The sequence below is a fragment of the Pollicipes pollicipes genome, unplaced genomic scaffold, assembly GCF_011947565.3.
Source record: "Pollicipes pollicipes isolate AB1234 unplaced genomic scaffold, Ppol_2.1 Scaffold_3087;HRSCAF=3621_pilon_pilon_pilon, whole genome shotgun sequence".
Classification (NCBI taxonomy): Eukaryota; Metazoa; Arthropoda; class Thecostraca; order Pollicipedomorpha; family Pollicipedidae; genus Pollicipes; species Pollicipes pollicipes.
The window spans coordinates 17050404-17075926 of record NW_023596225.1 but is presented as its reverse complement, the minus strand read 5'-3'; the positions used below and the strand labels follow the sequence as shown (position 1 = coordinate 17075926).

Sequence of the window (25523 nt, the reverse complement as noted above, 5' to 3'; positions counted from 1 at the left end):
GCAAGCTACCGCACGGGCACCGGGCATGCAGCACGCGCTCCGTTCACCTGACCTGGCGGCCCCCGCCATACTCACGCCCTGCGGGTGGGGCAGAGAACAGGCACGCGGTCAGTGACGGGCGCGGTCGGTCGGCCGCGCGGCCGGCAGACGCACGGCAGCACGGCGCCGCTCCGGCCGCCACACGCCAGGCAACGCTGCCGCCGTCGACGGCGGCGAACACGACACGGCAGGCGCGGTCGGTCGGCGGCGCGGCCGGCAGACGCGCGGCAGCACGGCGCCGCCCCGGCCGCCACACGCCAGGCAACGCTGCCGCCATCGACGGCGGCGAATACGACACGGCAGGCGCCGGAGGACGGCTCAGCTACAGCTGACACAGGCCGCACTCAAGGCGCAGGATCTGGCTGTGCGTTTCGTGTTTAGCTGTGCGGTGTTGAGCGCAGGCCGTGTTTTGGTCGAGGCTTGCCTCCGGGAACCTAGGTCCGTGTTGTAGTTCCTGCGCTGTTGAGTTGAGTTGGCCAGAGTCAATGTGCGCTTACGGACCACGCGGTGGCCGGTGTGCTCCAGCGGACCCAGGGACTCCTGGGAGTGACAGGCCTCTAGAAAACGTTGTAAGCGCCTTGATACTTGGAGAGAGACACTATTGTCAGGCTCACTTGAAGTGTTGCGTGGACAATATACCATGCAGTGAATCGCGGCGGCTTACGCAACACGAACGATACAAACGCCTGCCGCAATATAAATACCAAGACACCATGTGCTCACCATTTCTACGACGTCCACTTCTGCCTCTATCCGGAGGTGATAGAGGAACGTCTTCAGATCCTTCTTGATCTGTATGCTGTTATCCTCCATCTGCGCCACGGTGAAGATACGCATCTTGCAGCCCTTCCAGGTGCGCGACTGCTTCAGCAGGAAGGGCAGCAGCATCAGGAGGCCACCGTCGTGTACGATCCACCAGATGTCGATGTTGCCAACCACCTGCGGAAGGGCAGGGCAATGGACGGATGAAACACGACCTGAGACATGCCCGTGGTGCAAGCGAAGGTTACGAAAGTGCGAAGGCCGCGGCCGGCCGCGACCGCCACACCAGCGCCTCGCTCGAGAAGCGGCCGTCCCGCGCGGCGCCGGGCCGACGGAAGGCGGCCGGTGCCTGGCGCGCCGACTGCGGCCGTCGCTCTGACGTCGAACCTGGCGATCTGACGGCCCGCCGCCCGTCAGCGGCGGGCACCGCCGCGTCCGCCGCCGTACACATCAGCGGGCGCCGTCCGTCAGCGGCCGCCGCCTCACACGCCAACGGCCGGCGCCGCACTGAACCGGCTCCGACCAGCCGCAGAGACGGCTGTGGTGCCGGCGTCGGACGGACGGGGCCGGACCAGCCACGGCACGGAGCTGCGTGCACCAGCCGTAGGTGGGCTAGTGCCCTTGGCAGAGGGGGGGGGGGGGGGAGGGCGTCCGAGCGAGGAGCACATACCCAGAAGAGCGGTGCCTGTGCGGGCTGCGTATCGGCGGAGGAACCCAGATGCACTTAGTCTTGCCTCACCACTTCCACCCTTCTCACCCCAGTCGCCCTGAATGGTCACTAATGGGCCGAAGGGCTCCAAACAAAACCAAACTAAACCAAAACAGTGCCGGTGCCCGTCCAGCCTTCCGCTTCCCGAAATGACTAACAATATGACGTGGCACATTCATTTCCTATGCAAAGCTGATAATCCAATTGAGTTATTAAACTGCATTAACAAGTACGGCCCCGGGCGCCGCTACAGTTCCGCACTGCCGTACGTGATTGGGTGGTATCAGGCACTGGCCTCATGGTCGAAAATTCTGAGTTCAACTCCAAACGCTACCAGCAAAACCAACGACCATGAATCGAAAAGCATCCCGGCAATTTCATAACCTAAGCAGGCGGGTGAGCGCCAGGGCATGACCTGCGTTAAAAACATACTTGGGGACCATCGTGGATTGCCCATGGCTTCGTCCCCACCCGCCGGAGCACGCAGATGGGAGCCGCTAGCTCCGGCAGCACCACGGGACGGGTCACCGCCACGTGGAACGCGTCACGACGACGCGAGTAATCACCGTCTCAGAGTGCGCCAGTGCGATCTGATGAGAACTCGCCGCACGTAACCACGAGCACTGAACATTTCACCGGCAGAGGCGCGAGGGGTCCTGAGGTCCTCGAGTCTCGCCGCAAGCTGGATGATAATGAGCACACGAAAAACCTGCCCCGCTCCGCGCCCGCGAATAGCAAAGCTGATCGCGACACATGTGAAAGGACAAACGGCGCAAACCCCAGCCCTCTCGCCGCAGTTCATAGCCACGGGCTGTGAACTGCGGGGCGGCGAGCCCGCGTGACCTTTCACCGCGCCAGCGAGCCCGCGCTGGAGAACGCCCTGCGCCAGCTCAGCGCCCCGGCCCGCCCGCGCCCGGCGGCACTCGAACTCCCGGCCGTACAACACAAACACTCACAGCAAACAAACTTCCCAGGGCAAGTGCGCCGCCGCTCGCACCTTTTCGTTGTTGGCCGGGAAGAAGTTGATGCCCTTGGGCACGAGCAGCGCCATCTTGTTGGCGCTGGTGTTGCGCACGGACTCGAGGAACACGCGGTGCGCCTTGGCGTCCGTCTGGTGGCGCCAGCCGTAAGGCCAGCCCAGCACCGCCGTGTTGGGTCGCAGGCCGCCCATGCCCGCCGTCTGCATACTGCGCGCGCACACAGGCACCGGGGTGAGCACGCGGCCTCCAGCGGCCAGCACAGGCACGCTGCACGCAACCCACCGACACAGATCAATGGCAGCTTATTGCGACGCAGCGCAACTCATGGGTGGCCATGAGTTGCGCCATCAAACGCCAATCACCCATGGATCAGCATGGGTGATTGGCGTTTTTCTGCTGGTGAGAACGAACGCCCGCGTGTGGTGATATACCCCCTGCACTGGCCGCCTGCGGTTCGGGCTTATCTTATCAATGTCGTGTCTTTATAAGATTCTCGCAATGCGTAGAGCATGAATAATGCACGAATAAAGTGAGTGCGAATAACGCAGCGCGGAAAGGGCTAACATTCAGAGGTTTAACAGACCGCAAGACCTTACAACACATCACTCATCCTGACAGCTTGGCACGGCACGTCAGAACCCCGGCGACTGCTCCCATGCCGTAGCACAACATCTGTCACCATCTGTTGCTGTTGAGATAGGGCTGAGGGGGAGGGGATGGGAGGGGTGGAGATATAGGTGTAGGCTGAGGTCACGATGAAGGAGATGAAGAAGGCGGAGTCAGAGGCGGAAGCGGAGACGGAGACGGAGACGGAGGTTAAGGTTAAGGTTGAGGCGGAGTCAGAGGCGCAAGCGGAGGCGGAGGTGCAGGCGGAGGGGGGGGGGGGGGGAGAGTACGCCAGTCCACCCCCGTCCTCACAAGTGATTGATGGCCTCGATGACGTTCTGGGCGGCCAGCACGTCGACGAAGGCCTTGACCTTCTCGTGGTCCAGCTCCTTCCGTATGCTGAGGCGCGCCGCCTGCGCTTCGCCGTACGTCTTGCTGAAGTCACCCTCCAGCACTGTTACCAGCATCGTCAGACCTGGAAGGCGCGGGGCACGGGTGGGGCCGGGTCGGCAAGCAGTCGTCACGCCCGGTGACGACTGGCCGAGCCGTGGCCAGTCGTCACCGGGCGGGGGTCAGCCGTGACCAGTCGTCACCGGGCGGGGGTCAGCCGTGACCAGTCGTCACCGGGCGGGGGTCAGCCGTGACCAGTCGTCACCGGGCGGGGGTCAGCCGTGACCAGTCGTCACCGGCCGGGGGTGAGCCGTGACCAGTCGTCACCGGCCGGGGGTGAGCCGTGACCAGTCGCCGAAGAGGACTTGCTCCGACCACTGGCGTGCTGAGCCGCACCCCATGACGGCCACCATGCGGACTACCCAGCGTGACGCGGACAGCCCGACGGAGCGCGAGTGTCACATGACGTGTGTGGCGTCACGTGACGTGTCTGGTGTCCAGCGTGGCGCGGACAGCCCAGCAGAGAGCGCGGGCGTCACGTGTCCCCGCGCGACGCCTTGTCAATCCCACGCGATGCCCGGAACTCAATTTGGTCGTCGGCTGACACAGTAGACCGGGCAGCGCGGGGACCAGAACCTGCCCAGACGTGGCGGCAGCGGCGGCAGCGGCGGAACACTGGACTGGTCAAGCTTAACAGCTCCGCCGGAAATCACGGCGCTCAGATTTACTGAAGTTCGGGAAAATTACCAATAGCTCCTAATAGCGGGTACCCGACAGGCTGAACCCCGAGGAATGCTGTCCGCTCGGTCCTGAGGAGAAATCCGCAGCGCAGCCACACCGGCGGGGAGAGCAGGGTGGTGTCGCGATGGTCAGACGAGGCAGCACGGGACGACTGGCGGCCAGCCGACCGTGCCAGGAGTGCGCGCGGCGGCTCGGTGACCGGAGCGCCTCGGCTCGACAGCCGGTACATCGGCGCCGGCGAGGCGCTCGGTGCGGCGCGACAGGCGGCCAGCTGGCTCCGGCGTCCTCCCGCACGACCGCACCGCCCGTCTCCGTCCGCTCCACTGAGCCGACGCGCCCCGCGCCGATCAGTGAAACATTCAGCACCGGGTCTCGGCTGACAGACCTGGGGAACGCTCGCCGCTGCCGGGCACCCCCCCCCCCCCCCCCCGTCCCGCCGCGGGCGGCGCTGGAGGCTGTCCGGACGTCACGTCTATGCCGGGCAGCGGCGGCGGCGGCGGCGGCGGCGGCCAGGCCGGCTTATTGATCGGCGCCGCGGCCGAGAGTCGTCTCCCACCTGACTGCCGGCCGCCCGCTGCCACCTAGGGCGTCGGCGGGCGCGCGCCGCCGCCAGCGGCGAGGCGGCCGGGAGGGAGGCGCAGCGCCGACCCTGACCCCACAGCCGCGCGGCGGCGACGCAACACCCAGCCGGCCCACACCGGACCGGCAGCACTGCCGAGAACGCGCGGTATCACGGCCGGTTGGGAAGCTGGTCCGACTGGCGAGGACGAGCGGGCCCCGGCCGCCAGCGGCTCACCTTTGCCAGCCTTCAGCTGAGAGGCGAACGTGATGAGCTTCGGGTACTTGATGTTCAGCTCGGAGTCGAGTTTGGCGAACAGCAGCAGCTGGGGGCGCCAGTTTTTGGTGTGCGGCGGCCCCTCCTCCAGCCGCAGCAGGGAGAAGCGCGCGGCGGACAGCGCCAGACCGCGGATGCCGTCCCCCCACTCTTTCTCCGCCCTGTAATGGACGGACCAGGTGGTTAACGAGGACCGCCCGGCGCGGCCGCCGACCCACGGCAAACAAAGACACCGGCTAATGGTCAGCTGTTCGACTGTTTATCGACGCACGCAACTGTTCCTGCCGCCAGGCGCCGCGGCTCTCACCCACCACGCCGCGCCGTGGGTGACAGAGCGGAGCCCGCTGCAGCGCGACAGGACCACACGCTGTCAACAGCGCGCACTCTGCGAAACAAACGACAGCCCAGCCTCCTCAAACCGCAGCACAACCCCTCCCCTCGGGACAGTCAGCTACGAGCTCCGCTCCTCCCGCCGCGTCATAAAGCCACAGCAGCGCCCCACCCCTGATGTCCCACACTCAACCCGAACACAACAAGCGATAGCGGGCGGCTCGCCGGGCGAGGCCCGAGCGTGCCCGGACGGCCAATGAGCTCGGTCCCTGGGGAGGCGGCGCGAGCGCGCCTGTTTTCCCAGGCCCGGCCGCGTCTCGGCCGCCCGCAGCCAGCACGGCCGCGCAAACATTCAATTAGCCCCGGCCGGCGGGAACAAACCGATTACAGCGGCGTGATCCAATGGTGCGCTTAAATGAGCCCGGCACGAAAATGAAGCAATCAGTTGATCTGCCACCGCTGCGGCTGCCACGTGGCGGGACGCAGGCGCCCGCGCCTGGCCGGCCCCGAGAGCGACGGATGCCACCGTCGCCCGCCAGGCCGCCCTCCCCTGCCGCTGCGCCCCCCGCTCTGGGGGGCCAGCGCCCCTCCGCCCAGCGGAGTCGAGTCCGCCCCCGGTCTCCCTCCAATCTGCAGTTAGCGGCGTCCAGGCGGCGGCAACAGGGGCGCCTCGGCTCTGCCGCGCCGGGATCGTCGCCGTGATGGTGTCTCGTCTCATTAGCGCCGCTCGTCGCCGCGCCGCCGGCCGTTCCGCCCGATCGAGCCGCGCTGAGACGAGCCGATCGCGCAGCCTGGCGGGCGCGGCTGACAACGGACTCCGGCAGCGGACCAGGCGGCCGACAGCGGACTCGCACAGGAGACCGGGCGGCCGACAACGGACTCGCACAGGAGACCGGGCGGCCGACAACGGACTCGCACAGGAGACCGGACGGCCGACAATGGACTCGCACAGGAGACCGGGCGGCCGACAGCGGACTTCCACAGCGGACCGGGCGACCGAAAACGGACTCGCAAGGGAGACCGGGCGGCCGACAACGGACTCCGGCAGCGGACCAGGCGGCCGACAGCGGACTCGCACGGGAGACCGAGCGGCCGACAACGGACTCGCACAGGAGACCGGGCGGCCGACAGCGGACTTCCACAGCGGGCCGGGAGGCCGACAGCGGACTCCGACAGCGGACCAGGCGGCCGACAACAGACTCGCACAGGAGACCGGCGGCCGACAGCGGACTCCTGCGGCGGACTCTGAGACCGCAATGGTCTGATCAGGGGCAGCATGGAGACTGGAGCCGCCATTCAGCTGCCACGGCCAGCGGACATCGGCCGGCGCCGGCGCGCGCTCGCCGCCATCTCCAGCGGCGGACGGGGGCGGCGGCTGACAACACCGCGGCTGCCCTGCGGCCGCTGACGCCGAGGCCGGAGCCGGCTCCGGGAAAGCCTCGCCGCCGGTGACGTCTACTCCGACCCGCCAACACGGACGGCAGCGGTCTTGACGCCAACGCCAGCGATTGCCTCAGCAGTCAGCGTGGCTGCTGGCGCCGGGGACGCGCCCCGGCTCCACACGCATCGCGACAGCCCGGTCGGCATGCGAACGCCGAGTGCCCGCGCGAAATCCGCACACTTACCCGCGGAATTCGATGTACTTGTATATGACGAAAGCGATCACCATGGCGACCAGCGCGTAGTACCAGCTGGTCATGAACATGACGGTGATGCACAGCGAGAGGCCCAGGAAGGACAGCATCCTGCAGACAGAGGCGGTAGCGTCAGGGCCCGCTCGCGCGCAGGCGCACGGGCAGACCCGGCCGGTCGGCATCGCGACGGGAAGACAGGGTGACACCCGTCATTGGGTCTGTCTGGGACCAACACGGACCTGCCTATATATATATATATATATATATATATATATATATATATATATATATATATATAATACATTATATATTTAGTTCATCATAAGAAACAACAATCCTGATCTCTTAGTTCATGGCGGCCTTTCATAAGAAACGACAGTCCTAATCTCATAGTTCATGTGAAGCTATGTTATAACGGCCATGCGATGACGGTCCGCGTCACTCTCGTCAGTGCCGAGCGGCCCTGAGCCACGGACATGTCAAATGACGGCCTGTTTTCACGGACGCCGTGCAGCGTCCATCGCTCGGACGGCTTCGGCGGCTTCGACTAACAGATGCTCTCCTCACCGCGGGATTTAGCGGGCTGCAGCGTTTGGAGAATCGATGGCGCCAGACGCACCGGGCTGTCGTATTTTAAGAGCCTGTGGCTGAACATTGCCCCGGGAATCTACAATGCCAGACGCGGCTTCCAAACCAGACGGCTGCCATGCTCTCTGATGCATTTCGGACCGTTGACCGCCGCAGCACTAAGCCAGCTCTATTTTGTGGTTCGGTCTCAGACGAAGGAAGAAGACAACACATTACCTAAGCGCTACCCGTAGCAGGAGAATATCATACTGTCCAAACAAAACATTTAACATAAACTTTTCCCGACTACGTGGCTGACGAGAAACGATCGGGAGTGACCAGCACATCGCATGGGCAGAAGCAGGCCATTTCGCCACTTACTGAGCCGTTATTAGTGGTCGCTTACTCGCATCAACACTAACATCACGACTGCACCACAGTTGAATTGGAGGTGATCGTTTGGACTAGTGCAGTAACTAAAGCGTCTGTGACCGCCATCATACGGCCTCCGAGTGCCTATATGTATCTTACGCTATTCGAGCCTGGGAATGGCATCGATCCTGCGTTGGCTAATGCGAATTCAGGTCACATCGGTGCCATCAGAAATGCCCCACAGAGAGGAGGCTGTGGCCGCCACATCAGTGCGCTGGAGTATTCCAGCCCTCCAAAGGTCGCTAAAGACACGCTACGTGGGAGCCTTGAAGACGTTGGCGTAAATGCACCTGATGTGGATATTATTCACACGAGTTTGCCGTAAGGTTGGATAAGGACGCAAAACTGCTTGCCTAACCCTGGCGTCAATTATTGCGAGCAAGAGCAGGCGAATTGGAGAACGCATTTATAAAAATTGATGGCAGCAAAGTTTTCACCAATGCTTTAATTGTACCATGTTTCTACGAATAAACCATATCAAAATTCCAACGCACCATTTCTATCCAGTCAATGACCTGAGAAAGTGCCGCCTCAAATACTGCAGCATAATGAGGCGAACATTCAAGAGAATTAGGCGAGAGTAATTTGAGAAATCTTGAAAAATGGGCGGGAACTCTTGGTTACGTAACCACTTGACAAGGTAGGGAGCTGGTTGAATGACAATACTAGAAGGCAAAACGGTACAATGTTGACTCTAGTCCGGATTACAGCAGATTATCCATACTTGGATACGCGTTTCCTACAATACCAAGGCATGAAAAACGCAATCCTGGCGGCATGGAAACGAAGGTTGCATGATAACCTAGGAACAATCGCTCAGAAGACAAGAGGTCCGATGAACATGGAGACAGCACTCACCGAAGTTAAATAATTAAAGCTGGACACTTTTATAGAAACCGGGTAGTTAAACTGAACAACGACCTTCCAGTTGTCAAAGTCCATACAAATGTTGTATGTCGGCAAATCTGCAATCGCTCCATGACAGGACTGTCCGCAGGTGTATTTCAACACAATTTTTTTGTATATTAAGAAGCATGGTGGAAGAGTGAAGAGACACGGAGGCATAATGGTGAGTCCAGGTGCAACGTTACAAATGTAGACCATATGACATATGACGTCGAGACCATATGGCAGGATACCTCCGGACGTGTGAGTCACGCACGAAATGAGAACCAAACAGAGGGCAAGAATGGGACGGAAGGGGGCGGACGACATGCAAATGATGGGTGTGTGGATCATGTATTGTCCACTTCACGCGTCACACCCGAGGTGCTGCCACGCGGCTGCTGATTGCTAGCAGCTGATCTGCTCTGGCATTGTATGATCGAGAGGGCTAAAACAGGTTGAAGAGACACGTGTACTATCCACTTGTATCAGTCACGGACCATGTCTGTGCACATCAAATGTGACGCAACTGCACCGAACGTTAAATGCTGCGTCGCTGCGGCTGAAATTATGTAATACAGTAATACAAACAAGTTGTGACAGAAAATGCCCCGGACTTTGTACCGCGACAATTTTAGAGCCACACTCCATGTTGCTAAAAACGGTGTGAGCCTGCGATCAATGTTCGCACAGCTATCACCCTTCACGGAGCGAGGTGGCCGGGTGAGGCGGCTCAAGTTACAAATTTGATAACCGTTCAACCGAGACCAGGTCGCCACCCACTCTTAATCCACCTGACCTCGTTACGGATCGATAACTCTGTTGTCGCCAGGCGATGCCAGCTTCAAACGCGCTCCAGACAAGTTTGACACGGCCCGACAGTCGGCGCCACATCTGCCCCACCACGTCCGCGCGCGCCGTCGAAACAAATAACACGTGAGCCGTCCCTCGCACCACGCATTTCCGAGATCGTAACTCACGCACGGAGCCGGGGACCCCGTCGCCCGAGGCGCCCCAGCCCGCTCACCAGTGGTAGTACTTGAAGCGCGGTCGCCAGCTGGGCGTGCGCAGCAGCGTCTGCAGCGCGCACGCCAGGTTCACGAAGCCGTAGCACATGAGGAAGAACATGGTGATGATCGGCGTGATCTCGTCCAGGTTGCCGATCAGGATGCCCACCTCCGAGATAACTGCGGACCGGCGGGGGCGTCAGCGGGGCGGAGGACGACCAGCGCATGACGCACGGGCCGGACGGCATCCGGACACGGCGCATCGCTGGACGACGCGTTCCCAGCGCCCCCGGCTGCTCTGCGCTGCTGAGCCGAGCCCATGCTCTGTGGACGCCTCCTCGCCGGTGCCGATCACAACGGTGAAGCCAGCGCCATCTTATAACAAGCGCAGGTATACGCTCAGCCTCCGCTTGGCGCGAGATGACATTTTACAAGGCAGGTGGTGCGACGAAAAACATCCGGCCTTGAATGCGTCTCTAAGTGCTGTGATGGAGCTTCCACGACGATGCTGTCCGTTAAGCAAAGAAAAAAAGAAAGAAAAGCGACAAAACATCCCATTGTGGCTCCATTTGTTCAACGGCGTTTTTGCACTCGTCAGCCGTTTTTTCTTACTTCTGTTCCATTTCCAGCAGTTCCTCACCGCCCTTTTTACGCACTGTCTACAAGCGGGACGCACATCGACCCCAGACCACAGTGGCGCGCCTCCTCGCGCCGACGCGCTCCCCCGGACGAGTCCGGCCGACCGGCGATTAGGGGGACATCATTAGCCGGAAATTAGTCGACTGATCAGGCCGGCGCGACCGTCTGCCGCCTCGATTACCCGTCACCTCGCGCGCCAATTACGGCGCGAAAAAGACGGACGAGTCGCACCGGCTGCGGTGCCGGCAGGACCGCCGCCACCAAGGCCGGCAGACGGCACGACCGCCGGAACCGGACGGAAACAAGGGGCGCCGGAAGCGCTGAAAGCGATGACGCCGGCTGGGTCGGCGCTGAACGGAAGGCGGAGTGTCTGGTCAGCACGTGACGGGGGTAACACCGGGGAGCGTCCGCACGGGACGCGAAACAGCGGACCGGGCCGACGACAGGCCGACCACAGCGAGTTGGGACGAAAGCGGACAGAAAGGACGCGGCTGGGTTGACGACTGGCGGCACTGACCAGAAGTCCCCAACCGGTCCCGCACTGGATGGAGAATGCCGAAAAGGTCAGCGCTAACTTTCAGCGGGCGGAAAACTTAATGCATGACAGACTGGCTGAAAGTTGGGCCGTGGAGCCCCTGCGTGTTATGCGTAGCGCTGCGAATTTCTTCTCGTAAAAATACGGACACCGCACCATTTGGCTTTACCTCGATTGGCTGCCGCTGATATCTTAGAAGCTTTGCAATGGTCAATCCGACAAGCCGAGCTCTAGGTCAGAAATACGCCAGTGCTGAAGGGTGGCGGCGAAGCACTGCCAAGGCTGCCATTGACGAGCCACTAAACAGGCACCTTGGAATTACCCCGGGCGATCCCGAGTGACGCCGATGACGTCACCAGGCCGGACGATGACGAACAGCTGACCGACCAGCATATGGCGATGCTCTCATTCCCGGCTGGCCGCGGGTGACGTCGCCCGCGGGCAAGGCCTCGTCATCTCAGTCGCGGCGCACGGCGCGCCTCCGCCGGCTTGACGACGGCGCGCGACGCTTATGGCGCACTCAGGACGTGTGACAACTTGCAGGCGATTATCGACGGCGTACGCGCACGCAATATCCTACGGATTACAGCGGGGTAATATCCCGCCGACACCGCGGGCGCCGCGGCGACGGCATCCACTTCCCTGCCGACACAGACTCTCGACGCCGCTCACCAGCAGACGCCCCCACCACGCCAGGCGGCCTCCAGACGCGCCACGGCGCGGCCCACTCACAGGCGGTGACGAGCAGGGCCCGCACGGGCTCGCCGCGCTTGGAGCTGACACTGAGCGGGTCGAGGATGGGCAGGATGTTGTCCTGGGCGATGGCCTGCAGCAGCCGCGGCGCGCCCGTCAGCGACTGCAGGCCGGCGCCGATGGTGGAGAGCAGCGAGCCGATGGTGACCACCATCGGGTGCGGCCAGGCCACCTGCGCCACCACCAGCTGCTTGCCCACGCTATCGCCGAACCTGCCGCACGGCGACAGTCAGCGGCGTGCGCGTGCCGCGCGCGCCCCGGCGCCGGCGCCGGGGCCGCAGCCCGAGCAGGCGGCGCGGATGCAGTCGACCGAGCAAATGGCACACGCGGGACGTGGGAGAGGGGCTATGCACCGGCTCGGTGACGGGCAAAAAACAGGAGCCAAATACGGGATCGTCGGGGGGGGGGGAGGGACAAAACACACCAGGTCCTTTACCGGCACAGCATCCTGGGCGTGGCACGACGGTGACCACGTGTGGGAGCAACAACAACGGTCCTATTCCCGGGACCAGTGCATAACCAACCACCAGGGAAATCCAGAACACGCGTCACAAACCACACCGCCGATCTAAGTCGCAAAAGGGCACAAGACACGCCACACCCTGCACACAGGGAAGCGCATCACCTTCATGCCGCTTTCCCCAGCCGAAGCCGAGGCACTCCGTGCGCAGTCAAAGCGCGAAAAGCGAGGCGAGCCCTGGCGAGGAGGGAGGCGTCGCCACTCACTTGTCGAGAAGCAGCAGAGGCGAGAAAGTGGCGCGAAGAACATGACGCCCCGTCAGGTAGACTGTGCTAGTGACCAGCACGGCGCAGATGGTGCCCACCGGGATCGACTTCTGCGCGTCGGCCAGGTCGCCCGAACGGGTTCGAGCCGGCCATGATACCTGCCGACGAAGACGCACGCGGTCAGGCCGGGTCGGGCCGGGTAGGGTAGGGTACGGTGCGCGGTGCGGTGCGGCGGCACGGACGGCACGGCACGGCACGGCACGGCACGGTAGGTCGGGGTCGGGGGGGTCGGGTCGGGTCGGATCGGGTTGTTTCGTGTCGGGCCGGTTCAGGTTGTGTCGGGTCAAGCTGTGAAGGGATTGGCCACGTCAGATTAGGTCAGGTCAGGTCGGGCCGCGTCAGACGCGCATCTGATCACGGTCTGATGGTCTGATCACGTCTGATCTGGTCTGATCACGTCTGATCGGCGGTCAGATGCAGTCACGTCTGGTCTGATCCGGCGGTCTGATCACGTCGCAGAGCCACGCGAACAACGGGACAAGCCGCGTAACAAAACAGGCACGCGACGGGTCCGACCAGGTCGAGGACACCGGAAGAAGCAGCCAGGATGTCACAAAGGGTGGCAGTCTAATACCAGGAACGGCTGGCTCTCATCCAGGCTACTCGGCGACAGTCACACATACATAGGCATTCAGACAGGTCGTCGACCGAAGGCGTGACCGGGCCCGGATCAATGCAGGCTTCCACGAAACGCAGCCGGCCCGCCTGAGAGCACCGCTCTCAGTCCAGGATCGCGGGCTCGACCACGCGCCTCGGGCTTGGATGCATCAGCGACGTCGGATCCGCCATCCGGGTTCGGCGGCTCGGATCACGTGCGATCGCCAGCTGATAACGACCACTGAGGGCACCCGATCTGGGCCAAATTGCATGCCGACGTCATCGCCGAAGTACCTGGTGGTTCGTTGCTGAGCAACCGCATTTCCTCGGTTCCGGAGTCAGCGGTACGTTCGCCATCAAGGCCACTTTGCTCTTCGTCTGGTGTAGGGTTCTAGCTCAGCGCAGCCTCATTTTCGAAGCAAATGACGAAGCGGGGACCTTTTGTGAAATCTTTACATTTCACCTGAATGTTCAATAATCTGGCAATACTCTGCTGTAAGCTACAAATTAAATCGTGTTCAGTTTCGAGCAGCCTGATATTCAATTCAGTAGCCATCCAAGTGGAGGTGAGACATTGAATCATTTACAGTTCCCAGGAACGGAATACTGAAATATGCTAATGGTAAGCTATAGGACAGGACTGCTGCTAAAAGCTTAAAGCCCTTGAAACGCATTCCTCGGAATGCGCCTTGACACGCATTCCTCGGAATGTCACAGCCCAGCTGGGGCCGTCAATTCCATTGAAATACTTTAACTCATCACAAAGACACGTGAAGGAAGGACACTGCGAGAACGCCACGAGCCACCGCTTCACCACCAAGCGCGTGCTCTTGACCGCAGCGACCCAGTCTGTCAGCGTTGTGTGTGTGCCTGCATCACCGGACGGCGGTGCGCCTGTTTTTGGCCGCCGCACCAGACTGGATCACGCTCTCCGGTGGCAAATATCCCGAGCGTACATAATCATGGCACGGCGCGCCTACAGAAGCGGGCGCGACGGGCGCGGCAACAGACGGCAGTCGATGAGGAGCGGGCGAGAGGGCCGGGCCGGCGTCTAGCTGCGGGGGCGGGCCCGACCTCGGCCCACCAGCGCAGCCCAGGCGCCGGGCGGCGCGGCACACACATACACAGGCCGGAGCCGTGCCCGGGCCAACAAGGCCGCCCAACGCGAGACTAAACCGACCATGCCTCCGGGCGCGGCGAACGGCACGCATCGTCTCGCTGCCAACCGCACCGCACGGACACCAGCCGCCGGCTCCGAACGTGACAGCTGAGGAGCGCTCCCCGACAGCAGCAGCAGCCTTGACGACAGCCGAGTGACACCCCGTGATTGTCAGGCGGAGACACCCCGACAGTTTTGTCAGGATGGTCTCAGGGCAAGCATTTTCCAATCCGACACCGCCGCGTGCGGCGTGCAAGGCCGCATCAGTGCTCGTGCCGATTAGGCAACTCCTATCGACCTGAACACGTAGTCTTTGTAGGCATAACATACGCTATGAATTAAGCTTCAAACGCACACAGCGCAGCTTAACCACTGCAGTGCCGGTGTCCCGATTAAAGACATCAGTCGAGTTTATGCGTAAACGGACTACATCAGCCATTCTAAAAGCACTTGTATGCCACTTATACGGCTACGGAATGAAAATAAAAGCATCAAGCCTAATTTAGTTCAAAACTAATCAAGCAATCCATTCGTAATGTTTCTATCAACATATTTTTTGCATCGCAAAGACAAATTACATACCAAATTATTTCAACAGCTAAGGTACTTTTAAATTGCGGAAGGATTGAAACGAGTTTTTCATCAAGAATGGAATAAACTTTCGGACCATCATCCTCGCCTGGCGTGTTGGTAGTGCGGAGCATTTCGGCCATTTAATCCACCACACGTCGTCAGGTGTTATTGAGTTTTGAGGACGACTGGATTGGTGTCTAGCTTTCAGCCACGTAGCGTCACAAACCCAAGTATCTACTTCGTATCGCTGGGACTCAAGCCGGGGCCTTCTGCTTCCGGGTCCAGCGCTTTACCAACTGACCTAACCGTGAGTCCTTCCAAAAACCATCCAGTCCTCCTCACGACCCGTAATGTCTGGCGACGGCCAGCGAGTTCACAGCCCGAAACGTTGTGTGTATTCTAAAACACCAGACGGGGACGGCAGTCCCAACAATAATTGCATCGTGATACTTTTACGACTCGTTTCATTAGCTGCTGCTTTAAATCAGCTTAAATACAGGGCTCAGCCTGTTTCACTTGCTGAGTGGCAATGAAGGTAAGCATATATTTCTAACCCTGTTTCATCTCGACGCCGTAATGTTCTCGCTACGACCAAGTGTGGGCCACACGAAGAACCACCCGGAGGCATGCCGTAACTTTCAACCGGGGCGAGCTGTATTCTTTCCAGAGTGAGGGAGAGAGAGAGAGAGAGAGAGAGAGAGAGAGAGAGAGAGGAGAGAGAGAGAGAGAGAGAGAGAGAGAGAGAGAGAGAAGAGAGAGAGGAGAGAGAGAGAGGAGAGAGGAGAGAGAGACAGAGACAGAGACAGGAAGACAGAGACAGAGACAGAGACAGAGACAGAAGACAGAGACAGAGACAGAGACAGAAGAGACAGAGACAGAGACAGAGACAGAGACAGAGACAGAGACAGAGACAGAGACAGGACAGAGACAGAGACAGAGACAGAGACAGAGACAGAGACAGAGACAGAGACAGAGGACAGCGACAGAGACCGAGACAGAGACAGAGACAGAAGAGACAGAGGCAGAGACAGAGACAGAGACAGAGCGACAGAGACAGAGACAGAGACAGAGACAGAGAAAGAGGAGACAGAGACGAGACAGGACAGAGACAGAGACCAGAGACAGGAAAGAGCAGAGACAGAGACAGAGACAGAGACAGAGACCAGGCCAGAGACAGAGACAAGCAGCAGAGACAGAGACAGAGACAGAGACAGAGACAGAGACAGAGGACAGAGACAGAGACAGAGACAGAGACAGAGACAGAGCAGGCAGAGACAGAGACAGAGACAGAGACAGAGACAGAGACAGAGACAGAGACAGAGACAGAGCAGACAGACGGACAGAGACAGAGACAAGAGACAGAGTACAGAGACAGAGACAGAGACAGATGACAGAGCAGAGACAGAGACAGAGGACAAGAGACAGAGGACCGACAGACAGACAGACAGGTACAGACAGAAGACACGACAGAGACAGAGAGAGACAGAGAGAGACAGAGAGTGACAGAGAGACAGAGAGAGACAGAGAGAGGGGGGGGGGGAGACGGAGAGAGAAATAGACGTGATACATTTGCGGATCCACCTGATCGCTCACATAACCCTGAATGGCCCGATCGGCCGGTATCGACCGAGCCATGAGATGCCTGATCCTCGAATCTCGATGCGGCCGGCCCGGCGCGAGTGTCAGCTCAGCGCGAGTATCAGTTCGGCGCGGCCAGGCCGGCCATCACGCGCTGCCCCCGCGTCTAGCCCACGGCTGATCGCCAGCAACCGGCGGCAGTGGAGGCGGCGACGATCGCAGCCCATGGCGCCCGGCAGCCGCGGAACGGGGGTAACGAGCAGGGGGCGGTCGCCGGTCCGCGAGGCGGGGTTCGATGTCAAGACCACACCGCCGTGTGGGCGGCGGTGTGAAGGCTACAGCACAAGTTAGATGAGATTGGATTTTCATTCGTCAAAGCATCAATGCATAATGATGGGTATGGTATCCGCTGCGAAATGTACACCGTCTACGAGACAGGCCACACTGTTCACCTGAAGAAATCGATGCCGGCTCTCCCTGTCATCACCGGCATCCTCCAAACTTATCACGTTAGATCTCCACTTGTATTTCATTGAGTTACTTCCCTGCTGCTTCAGGAAACATGGCTCTACGCAGCACCATTCAATCGAAATTGACCTGCAGGCAGCGCTATCGCTGCTTTAGCGATACAGTTTAGTTCTAGTTTCGTTGGCGAAGCCCAGCTATTCGCCTCCAATCAAGTCTTCCTCCCCCACGCCTTTCGTTGAGACGGATGACTCCTACTTAACAAGACCACCATTTCCGTAAGAACGGTCTTACAACATACGCAAACTTAAATCTATTTGTTCTCTCGACATTTTCGTCAATTTGCCAACAGTCATTTCATCCATGCACTATGGCTTAAACCCAAACACGCTATGTTTGATAACAACTGCTCCCGGGGAGCCCGTGGCCTTGACTTCGACACATAATGCTTCAACATCTCTCTCAGTTTCTCCCACAGCTGTCGTGACTGACGCAAATGGTCAATTTCCGCCGCGCTGATGACTTCCGTGCCCTTGTCCGTGAGATCATATTTCGCACAGCGGCGGCGACTGGGGCCTGAACTTATCCGGCGTTCAGAACGCTACCGACCGCAGCCGTGCGTGACTTCATTACACAAAAGCGAGAGCAGAAAAGGGGAGGAAATGGAAAACTGAATGATACCACCAACCAATAGGAAGTGTGCGAGACTACGAGACAGCCGGTGGCAACAAGTATGCTGCAGCATCCATCTCCTCCTCAAGACATTGAGGGCAAGTTCACTGAATACCCCGTGGGTATGTTCAGCACGTACAGTGAGGGCCACCGATAGCACGCAAGGCGGCTGTCGTGTTTGTGGTGCTGTCGTGTTTCCCCTGCAACACTCAGAGCGTTTGTCGCTCAGAGGCCGGCAAAACCAGCTCATGCCTCAAGCGGATGGCCAATGTAAAGCTTGATTTTCCAGTCCATTGAATGATGAGCCCAATGCACGTTCCGAGGTTGATACGACCTCTTAAATCGCATGCGATGGACAGTTGACGGATTTCACAAAGCTCATTATGTCGCGTTGCGTGCGATTTCTGATCAACGACGCACATCGTGTGCGTTTCAGCCTTTCCTCGTTTTACCGACGTTTGACACCATCGAAGCTGGATCAGCCCCACCCCAGTGCACAGGATTATCCGGTCGCTCCAGTCCGGTCGCAGAGGATTATCCCACTACGTTCTATGAAACATGCAACGACGATCTGGCAACCTTCAATTAAAGCCCCGTCGCTGCTCCGCCGCGAGAAGTCTGTCAGACTGCGCCTTGACAAAACTTCCGCCGGGCCGCTCGCGCATGAATACCAGTGCGGTCCCCTAACGAGACTCTTGTTCTCTGAATAGCCCGCCGACCACTTTTGCCGACAGCCCGAAGGCCGTAAGAACGCCGGCTCCGGATCAGCCAACGCCCCGGGGAACGGCGCGGCAGTCTAAAACAAACGTGCCGATGGCGTCTCGGCGCCGGATCCGGCTCCGCTCCAATGCCACCGCGTTTGGAGCGGGCGGACCTCGGCGGCGCGTCCTGCCGGCAGAGGCGGCACCTGGCGGCGTCAGCGGCGCGACCCTGACGGGCGACGGACCGGCGGCCCCAGCGGCGAGCCCTGCGGAGCCCTGGAGCCGGGCCGTGCTGCCGGCAGAGGCGGCACCTGGCGGCGTCAGCGGCGCGACCTGACGGGCGACGGACACCGCGGCCTTAGCGGCGAGCCCGGCCCGTCACCAGACGGGCCGCCGCTGGAGCCAGGCGCCAGCCGGCGGCGGCCGGATGACAATGGTGCATTGATCTCCGCCGGCGGCAGGTGTCCGGCCGACGGCCGGCGGCGGATCATCCCACCGCTCGTCATCCACACGGCTGACGACTGATGACGTCAGACCATCCAGACCAGTAACGACCGACGGAGGTCCGGCCGTGAAGACCGCCCTCCCGCGCAAATACGTAAATAGCGCGGGATGGCCGAGCCGCAGCACTGGATGACACGGAAGCGATTCTACATGATGCCGTCTGGCGAAGTTGTCGGATGCATCGTGATCTGTTGAAGTTTTCCAAATTTGGGACTTCGGATAGAAAATGAAAACTTTTACGTACGATTTCGGGCCCTCAGTTTAGGACTTTTCGTAGTTTCCGTCTTTCATTCATGGATCAATGGAATTCCCCTGATCCTAGCCTCTTTCGGGGGTCTGATGAAAACATTTCAGCCTCGATGGAATTTCTTCATAAGGCAACTAAGACACACTGAAATAGCATAGCGGCGGTAGCTGGATGACGGATCCAGGGTGCGAGCAGCGACTCCCGCTCCCAACGCACCCCGAGCCTGCACACAGTAATCTGCACCACCACGCAAGCTATTCAGAACGAAGAACAAGTGACGGCCAGCACGAGCTGGGCACTGGCCTCGGACGTGTAAGGCTAGGAAGCCTGGCCTTACCAGCACCGATCGCCCCGGCTACCGGCGGCGAGCATAAACGCCACCGGCCTGGCAACCGATCCCCATCTAGCCCGAAGCGTCCAGGTGACGCGCGCCACTCCCCCAGCGCTTCCGACGGCTCAGACATGTGAGCAAACACTCGCCCATTCCCATGTGCATAGTGACGCGTGCATTCTCGTCCACTGGACGGGTTCAGCTCCAGTTCCGGCCCCGCCCCTGGATCGCCTGGCGACGGGCGTAGCTACGCTGGCGACGCATGGATCAGCGGCCCAGCCGCGGACAGCGCCTGTCAACGGGCGCAACCCACGATCGACCGGCCGTCGGTGCTTTGGGGAGGAAGCGATCTCAATGGCCAGCGCGCCGCCAGTGCCGAATTGAAGACTCAGGCCGCAAGCCAACTCACCGGTGACTGAGGGGAAGAAGATGCCGATGAGAACGGTGAAGGACGTGGTGATGTCAGCCATGATCTGGTTGTACTCGCCCATGCCCAGGTTCTTGGCCGCCACCGAGCTGCCGTTCTCCGTAACGTAGTTGTTCTTCCGAGGGTAGCGCGAGTACAAGTTCTCTGCGGCGAGGGGCGAGCCATGGTCAGCGGTGTACTTCGAAGGGAGCTTGAGCGACCGGGACTGCTGGCGACGGCTGCTCAATTGGAACGACGCCCGGGCCGATGTGACATACTTGACAGCCGACAGCGGGCCGGGGACGAGACACTCAACACCCCGGGCCATTTCGGGAACATGACAGTGAAGCCGCCGGAAGCGTTCGACTTGGAAGCCACATCGATTCTCGGTACTGCAGACAGTGCCGTCCCGCACTCGACAGCGGTCCAGACAACTTTTGACGCGAGCACCACCGCAGCACGAGTCCTCACTCAGCAATTCCCGCGCTCCCCGCCTCACCCGGGGCGGGAACTACGTCCGCCGCCCCAGGCCTTCCCGCCGCCCGTCGCCCACTGCACGCGGCAAAGCCATTCGCAGCGCGCACCAGCCACTCGCCGCCGCCTGGTCCCGGTCACACAGACGCTGACTGGCCGCCCCAGCGGGACCCGAGGCCAGCGTGGGCACCGATCAGACAGCCATCCACCGAGGACGTCACTTCGACGCCCGGTCCCCACTCCACACACGCCTCGCGAGCTCACGGCCCACCGGCCCCGCCCCACGCCTGCTCGAGTCCCCGGAGTCCGTCCCTCCGCCTACTCGCAGCGCCCGCCTCCGCCGCCGCTCACTCTGAAAGGAGCTGCTGGCGATGCCGGCGATGCCGCGCTCGTAGTAGGTCTCGTTGAAGTGGTCGGCGAAGTAGTAGTAGCAGCCGGTGCGGTTGTGCAGGTCGAGCGGCGACTTGCAGAACGTGGGCCACAGGTGCTCCGGTGTGCAGGCGGACGCCGACTTGTTCACCGGGTCCTCCTTCAAGAGTCGCTCGCCCAGTCGACACGTCCTGCCCGGGGGGAGGGGGGAGGGTCAGTTAAGTCAGCCGGCCGTTGACTGGTCGGCACGCGTTTCTCAAATACCGCGAGGATGCCCGGAGGTGCGTCGGGACAAAAACACCATACATAAGCCAGCAGCTGACTCTCACTAAGCGCAAGCGAAATCCCCGTATGATATACACAACCAGTTTGAGCACATCGATACGAACACATCCATTCAAGACCTTAATGGCTGATTGCACAAACCCTGAGGCGAAAGCACACCAGCTGACGTTGTCATGATTCAAAACACCAAGACCATGTGGTGAGGATGCATGTATATATATATATATATATATATATCATAATGATCCACAACGCAGACAAATCAGCCCAGTACGGCGTAGTTCAATGAAGCTCTGGCATGACCATTCCTCCTGAACCACAACGATTACGCGCTCAAATTCACAGCTATACAACCCAACAAGCTCCAGGGATAGAGTTCATGATGCTCACCACTAATCTCCGCTGGCCGTTATTTTCCGAACCATCGCACCAGCACTGAGCAGATCTCAGCGAGCTGCTTTGCTGCTGCCTCCCGGGACGCAGTTTACCGACTATTTCTCAGACCGGCACTTTTTCAGTGTGGCAATCGGATTAAAGACCATACTGTACCGACGAGAAAGCTAGACACGCATTTTCTCGCTGCTGGAAAGGCTTACTGCTCCCCGAAGATCCAGATCAAATACGCGAGCGAGACTGGCGATCTATTGGCACATAACGGAAATGAGACTTGAAATATGAGAACCTTAAAAGGATATTCCATCGCGGAGCTAAATGACAGATAAAACATTATATAAGACCGGCACAAATCAAATCGACAGGTTTGGACCCGGACTATCGAGCTGGCTGTAGACGGAATGATCACAAGGCATGAGGAGCCATCCCATCTGCTAAGGAGAGCGTCTAGACAGTGGCAAAAACTACCGACCCATGGACGGCTGACGTCGGATGCACGATAAGCGATTGATGCGCCTGCGCCGCAAGGACCTGGGAGAGCTGCGTGCCCGCCTGACGAGGATAGGACAGCCTCGACAAAATATCGGCGCGGTCGTCGCTGCGGTACAGCTTTCAGATCCTGCCCGGTCTGGCTTGGTCGAAAAGCAATCGTCACGGCCAAGGGCCGCGCAATTTTCAAGCTATTCTGATATCATCTGACGGTTCTACACGCCAATCCTGAAGCCAACACATCGCCAAGTCAAGGCATACTTACTTGCCGTATCGTTAATGGGGCTTTATGGAGGCAGTTGGAAACACGGAATATCTTTACATTATTTTAAAACGTGGCTCCGACTTTTCGCAGTATTTCAAGAGCTGGAGGGAGGCTCAAACGGATTGTACGGGCTTTTCCATAAAAACACACGATTTCCATAAAGCCTGTCTACGTTCTGGCGGTGACAAGCACCAAGATAGCGAGTTTCATAAGCAGTGGTATATATCTGGTAGTGTTCGGATTTATTTCCAAATAAAAAGCCAGGATTAATTTAATCTCAGGAAAAAGCGCATCATCTCCTGACAAACCGAGCCGTAAAGTAGTGAAATATGACAAAGCGCTCCAAAACAACCACGTAATGGAATTGTTCCTCGGCTTAACGTACAGGCAATGCGGCCCATCGCTTGCAACCGAGTTCACCGAGGCCATGATCGACATGAGGCACGTTTCCAATTCAGCCCGAGCATGTCGTCAAGCTTATTCGGGACGGGCCCACCGACCAAGCAGACCGCATTCATTTGCCACGGACCTCACATAAAACAATCAATATCGACAACAAGCGCGCCCAAACTGGAAAAGCATCGAACTAGTCCAGGCGTCCGGAGCACAGCCACGGAGCGCCGCTCGGCGCCGACCATGTCTGATGACCGGGCGCGACCAGCGGCCGCGCCGGTCGCTGCAGCTCGCGCAAACTCACATGAGCGCGTCCGATCCGTGCACGTTGACGAACATGCCGACGTAGACGGAGAGGATGCTGCCGAGCACGCAGACCAGCGCGATGGTGGCGAAGATGTTGACGAACTTGACGCCCACGAACACGATGGTGGCCATGATGAGCAGCAGGATGGTGCCGTACAGTCGGAAGTTGTCGAACTTGTTGGCGTCGTCTGATATGTCGCTGATGGCCATGCGCGGCTCGATGTACAGCTGCCGAGCGACGCAGAACGCTGGTGAGACGGCGCCTTGCCGGCTCCGGCGCGAGGCAGCGGACGCGGCCCGGCACGCTCCCTCTGGCGGCAGCGCGCCCCGCCACCCAACAGGAGGTTCATCGCGGGCGAGTTACAGCCGGGGGCCGCAAGCCGTGGTACGCACTGCAAGCTGTCGCCCCGCACTGAACAGCACAACGGGGCAGCGCGCTGCTTCCGCGCCGATGCTGAACAAACTGCACAGCGGTCAGACAAGCTTTTTCTGATCAACCGCCGCAACTACACCGGCCAGTTGCAGGCCCCAGTTGGAGTTCTCGTCAGACACGGTGTTCGGCCCAGGTAACTCAGCGAACGTTCTCATCAGACACAGCCACCGACAGGCTACCACTTACCAGTAGACTACCGGTATGAGTAGGCTGCCACTAGTACCAGTAGACTACCACTTACCAGTAGAATCTCGATGGCGCCGATGATGTACATAGCTGAGGCGAAGGTGGTGCCCAGGTAGAAGAGGATGCCGACGGCGCCGCCGAACTCGGGCCCGAGCGCGCGCGAGATCATGAAGTAGGAGCCGCCGCCGGGCACCACTCCGTTCGTGGCGATGGCCGACATCGAGATCGACGTGAGCAGCGTCTGCAGCGGCGGCCAAGGCGGAGGCGTCACATGTGTAGAGCACGCAAGCGGACAGCCTACACGCAGCGGCCAAACACGCTGGCGACGGACGCCACCGGCCGACAAACGACTGCCGCGCGCCGCAGAGAGCGGGCCCGGCAGGACTCGCGGTGCCACGCGGGGAAAACAGGTGCACACTGGGAGCCGACACAGGGCGGGTCACAGCCAGGGCTCCAGCGGGCGGAAGCCTGGGGCTGGGCGACACCGGAACTGGGGTGTCGCAGACGGAAGCTGACGCACAGCGCACACCGGTGGCACGCCCGAGACTACCAAGCAGCACGCACACGCTGCACGCAGCACCACGCAGCACGCACACGACAGGAGCAGCTCCGAACGTCCGACAGCAGCTCCGAGCGCGGACAACAGCAGCTCCGGACGCGGACAACGGCAGCTCTGGACGCGGGCAACGGCAGCTCCGGACGCGGACAGCGGCAGCTCCGGAAGCGGACAACAGCAGCTCCGGACGCGGGCAACGGCAGCTCCGGACGCGGACAACAGCAGCTATGGACGCGGACAACAGCAGCTCCGGACGCGGGCAACGGCAGCTCCGGACGCGGACAACAGCAGCTCCGGACGCGGACAGCAGCAGCTCCGGACGCGGACAACAGCAGCTCCGGACGCGAAACACAGCAGCTCCGGACGCGGACAATAGCAGCTCTGGACGCTACCGGCAGCAGAGCTCCCAGCGCCGACGGCGGCGGGTCGCCCAGCCGACGCCGGCCGGTGGTCCACCAGGCCCCCATTGATCACCGGCCGGCCGGGCCGGGCAGCGGCCGCCGAATCACTGCCGCCCAGCGCCGGCACCCCTGACAAATGGCTGCCGCACCTCCAGTGACGCACGGCACACAGCGGGCTGTGTCCATTACATGGCCCAGCTATTTACACGTCGCATGCACGTTGCGTCGGGACTAATTGGACACCTTTATCGCTAGAAAAAGGAAAATGCTTACAAGCGAATCTGTAGGCCGTAGGCCATCTCCGGTGCTGTGAGAACGCGCTTGGGAGGAAATACGAAAAGATTTAATCCACTACCATCCGGTCATTAGTCTCATTCAGATAGAAGAAAACAAATGTAGTGTCCGGGACGATTTCCGACGCTCCTATCTCGCGCTTGGGAGACACGTTCGGCAATTATCCGCGCCGACAAACAGAAAATGTAGTGAGTCTGGGAACAGCTAGCAATCCTATAATGCGTTTATAATGAAAGTCCGCAACTATCTGTTCCACGCTCCAGCGGATTGGCATTACTTGTAATACAATAATTTCAGCACGAACATACCAGGTATTAACAGTGAGGAACACCGGAATAGAATAGCAATCAGCTCACGAAACAATGAGCTCATGGCAGCAGACTCAAACAGCTTGAGGCCCTAGCATGAGGCATATCCGGGATGAGTGTAAGCAGATTTTACACGTCCTCACCTTGTAACCAGTGTATACACAGTGTATGCATAACATATTGTACATATACATATATATATATATATATATATATATATATATATAATATACATACGCAAAATATATACGCAATTCATACATACATAAAACATATCAGTGCCTGGAGGCTTGTGGAGCCCAGTTCGTTCTGGCCCACAGTTGGTTTTACTACTTTTCACATTTCAAGTCCTGTGGAGTCTTGACAGGGATCAAACCACACACGCTTTGTGAGTAATGGGGCGTAACCACGGGGAAAATTTGCAGTACAAGTTTAAGTTCATTTCATTAATGAATCATTTCAACAAGTGGCTTAGTGTTTGATTCGGCACAATTACAATAGCAGAAAG

General features: G+C 59.7%; 1 protein-coding gene across 1 annotated transcript in view; it reads right to left on the bottom strand.

Moving 5' to 3' along the window:
- The window catches only part of LOC119090643 (solute carrier family 12 member 4-like), a 35579-nt gene that overhangs the window by 2915 nt on the left and 7141 nt on the right, over positions 1-25523 (bottom strand). The window contains 14 exon segments of the mRNA XM_037213488.1: positions 76-78; positions 763-978; positions 2508-2697; positions 3409-3571; positions 5024-5223; positions 7018-7137; positions 9938-10097; positions 11824-12056; positions 12571-12707; positions 12709-12728; positions 19867-20028; positions 20689-20897; positions 22836-23065; positions 23512-23697. Coding sequence (XP_037069383.1) covers positions 76-78; positions 763-978; positions 2508-2697; positions 3409-3571; positions 5024-5223; positions 7018-7137; positions 9938-10097; positions 11824-12056; positions 12571-12707; positions 12709-12728; positions 19867-20028; positions 20689-20897; positions 22836-23065; positions 23512-23697 — 2229 coding nt within the window.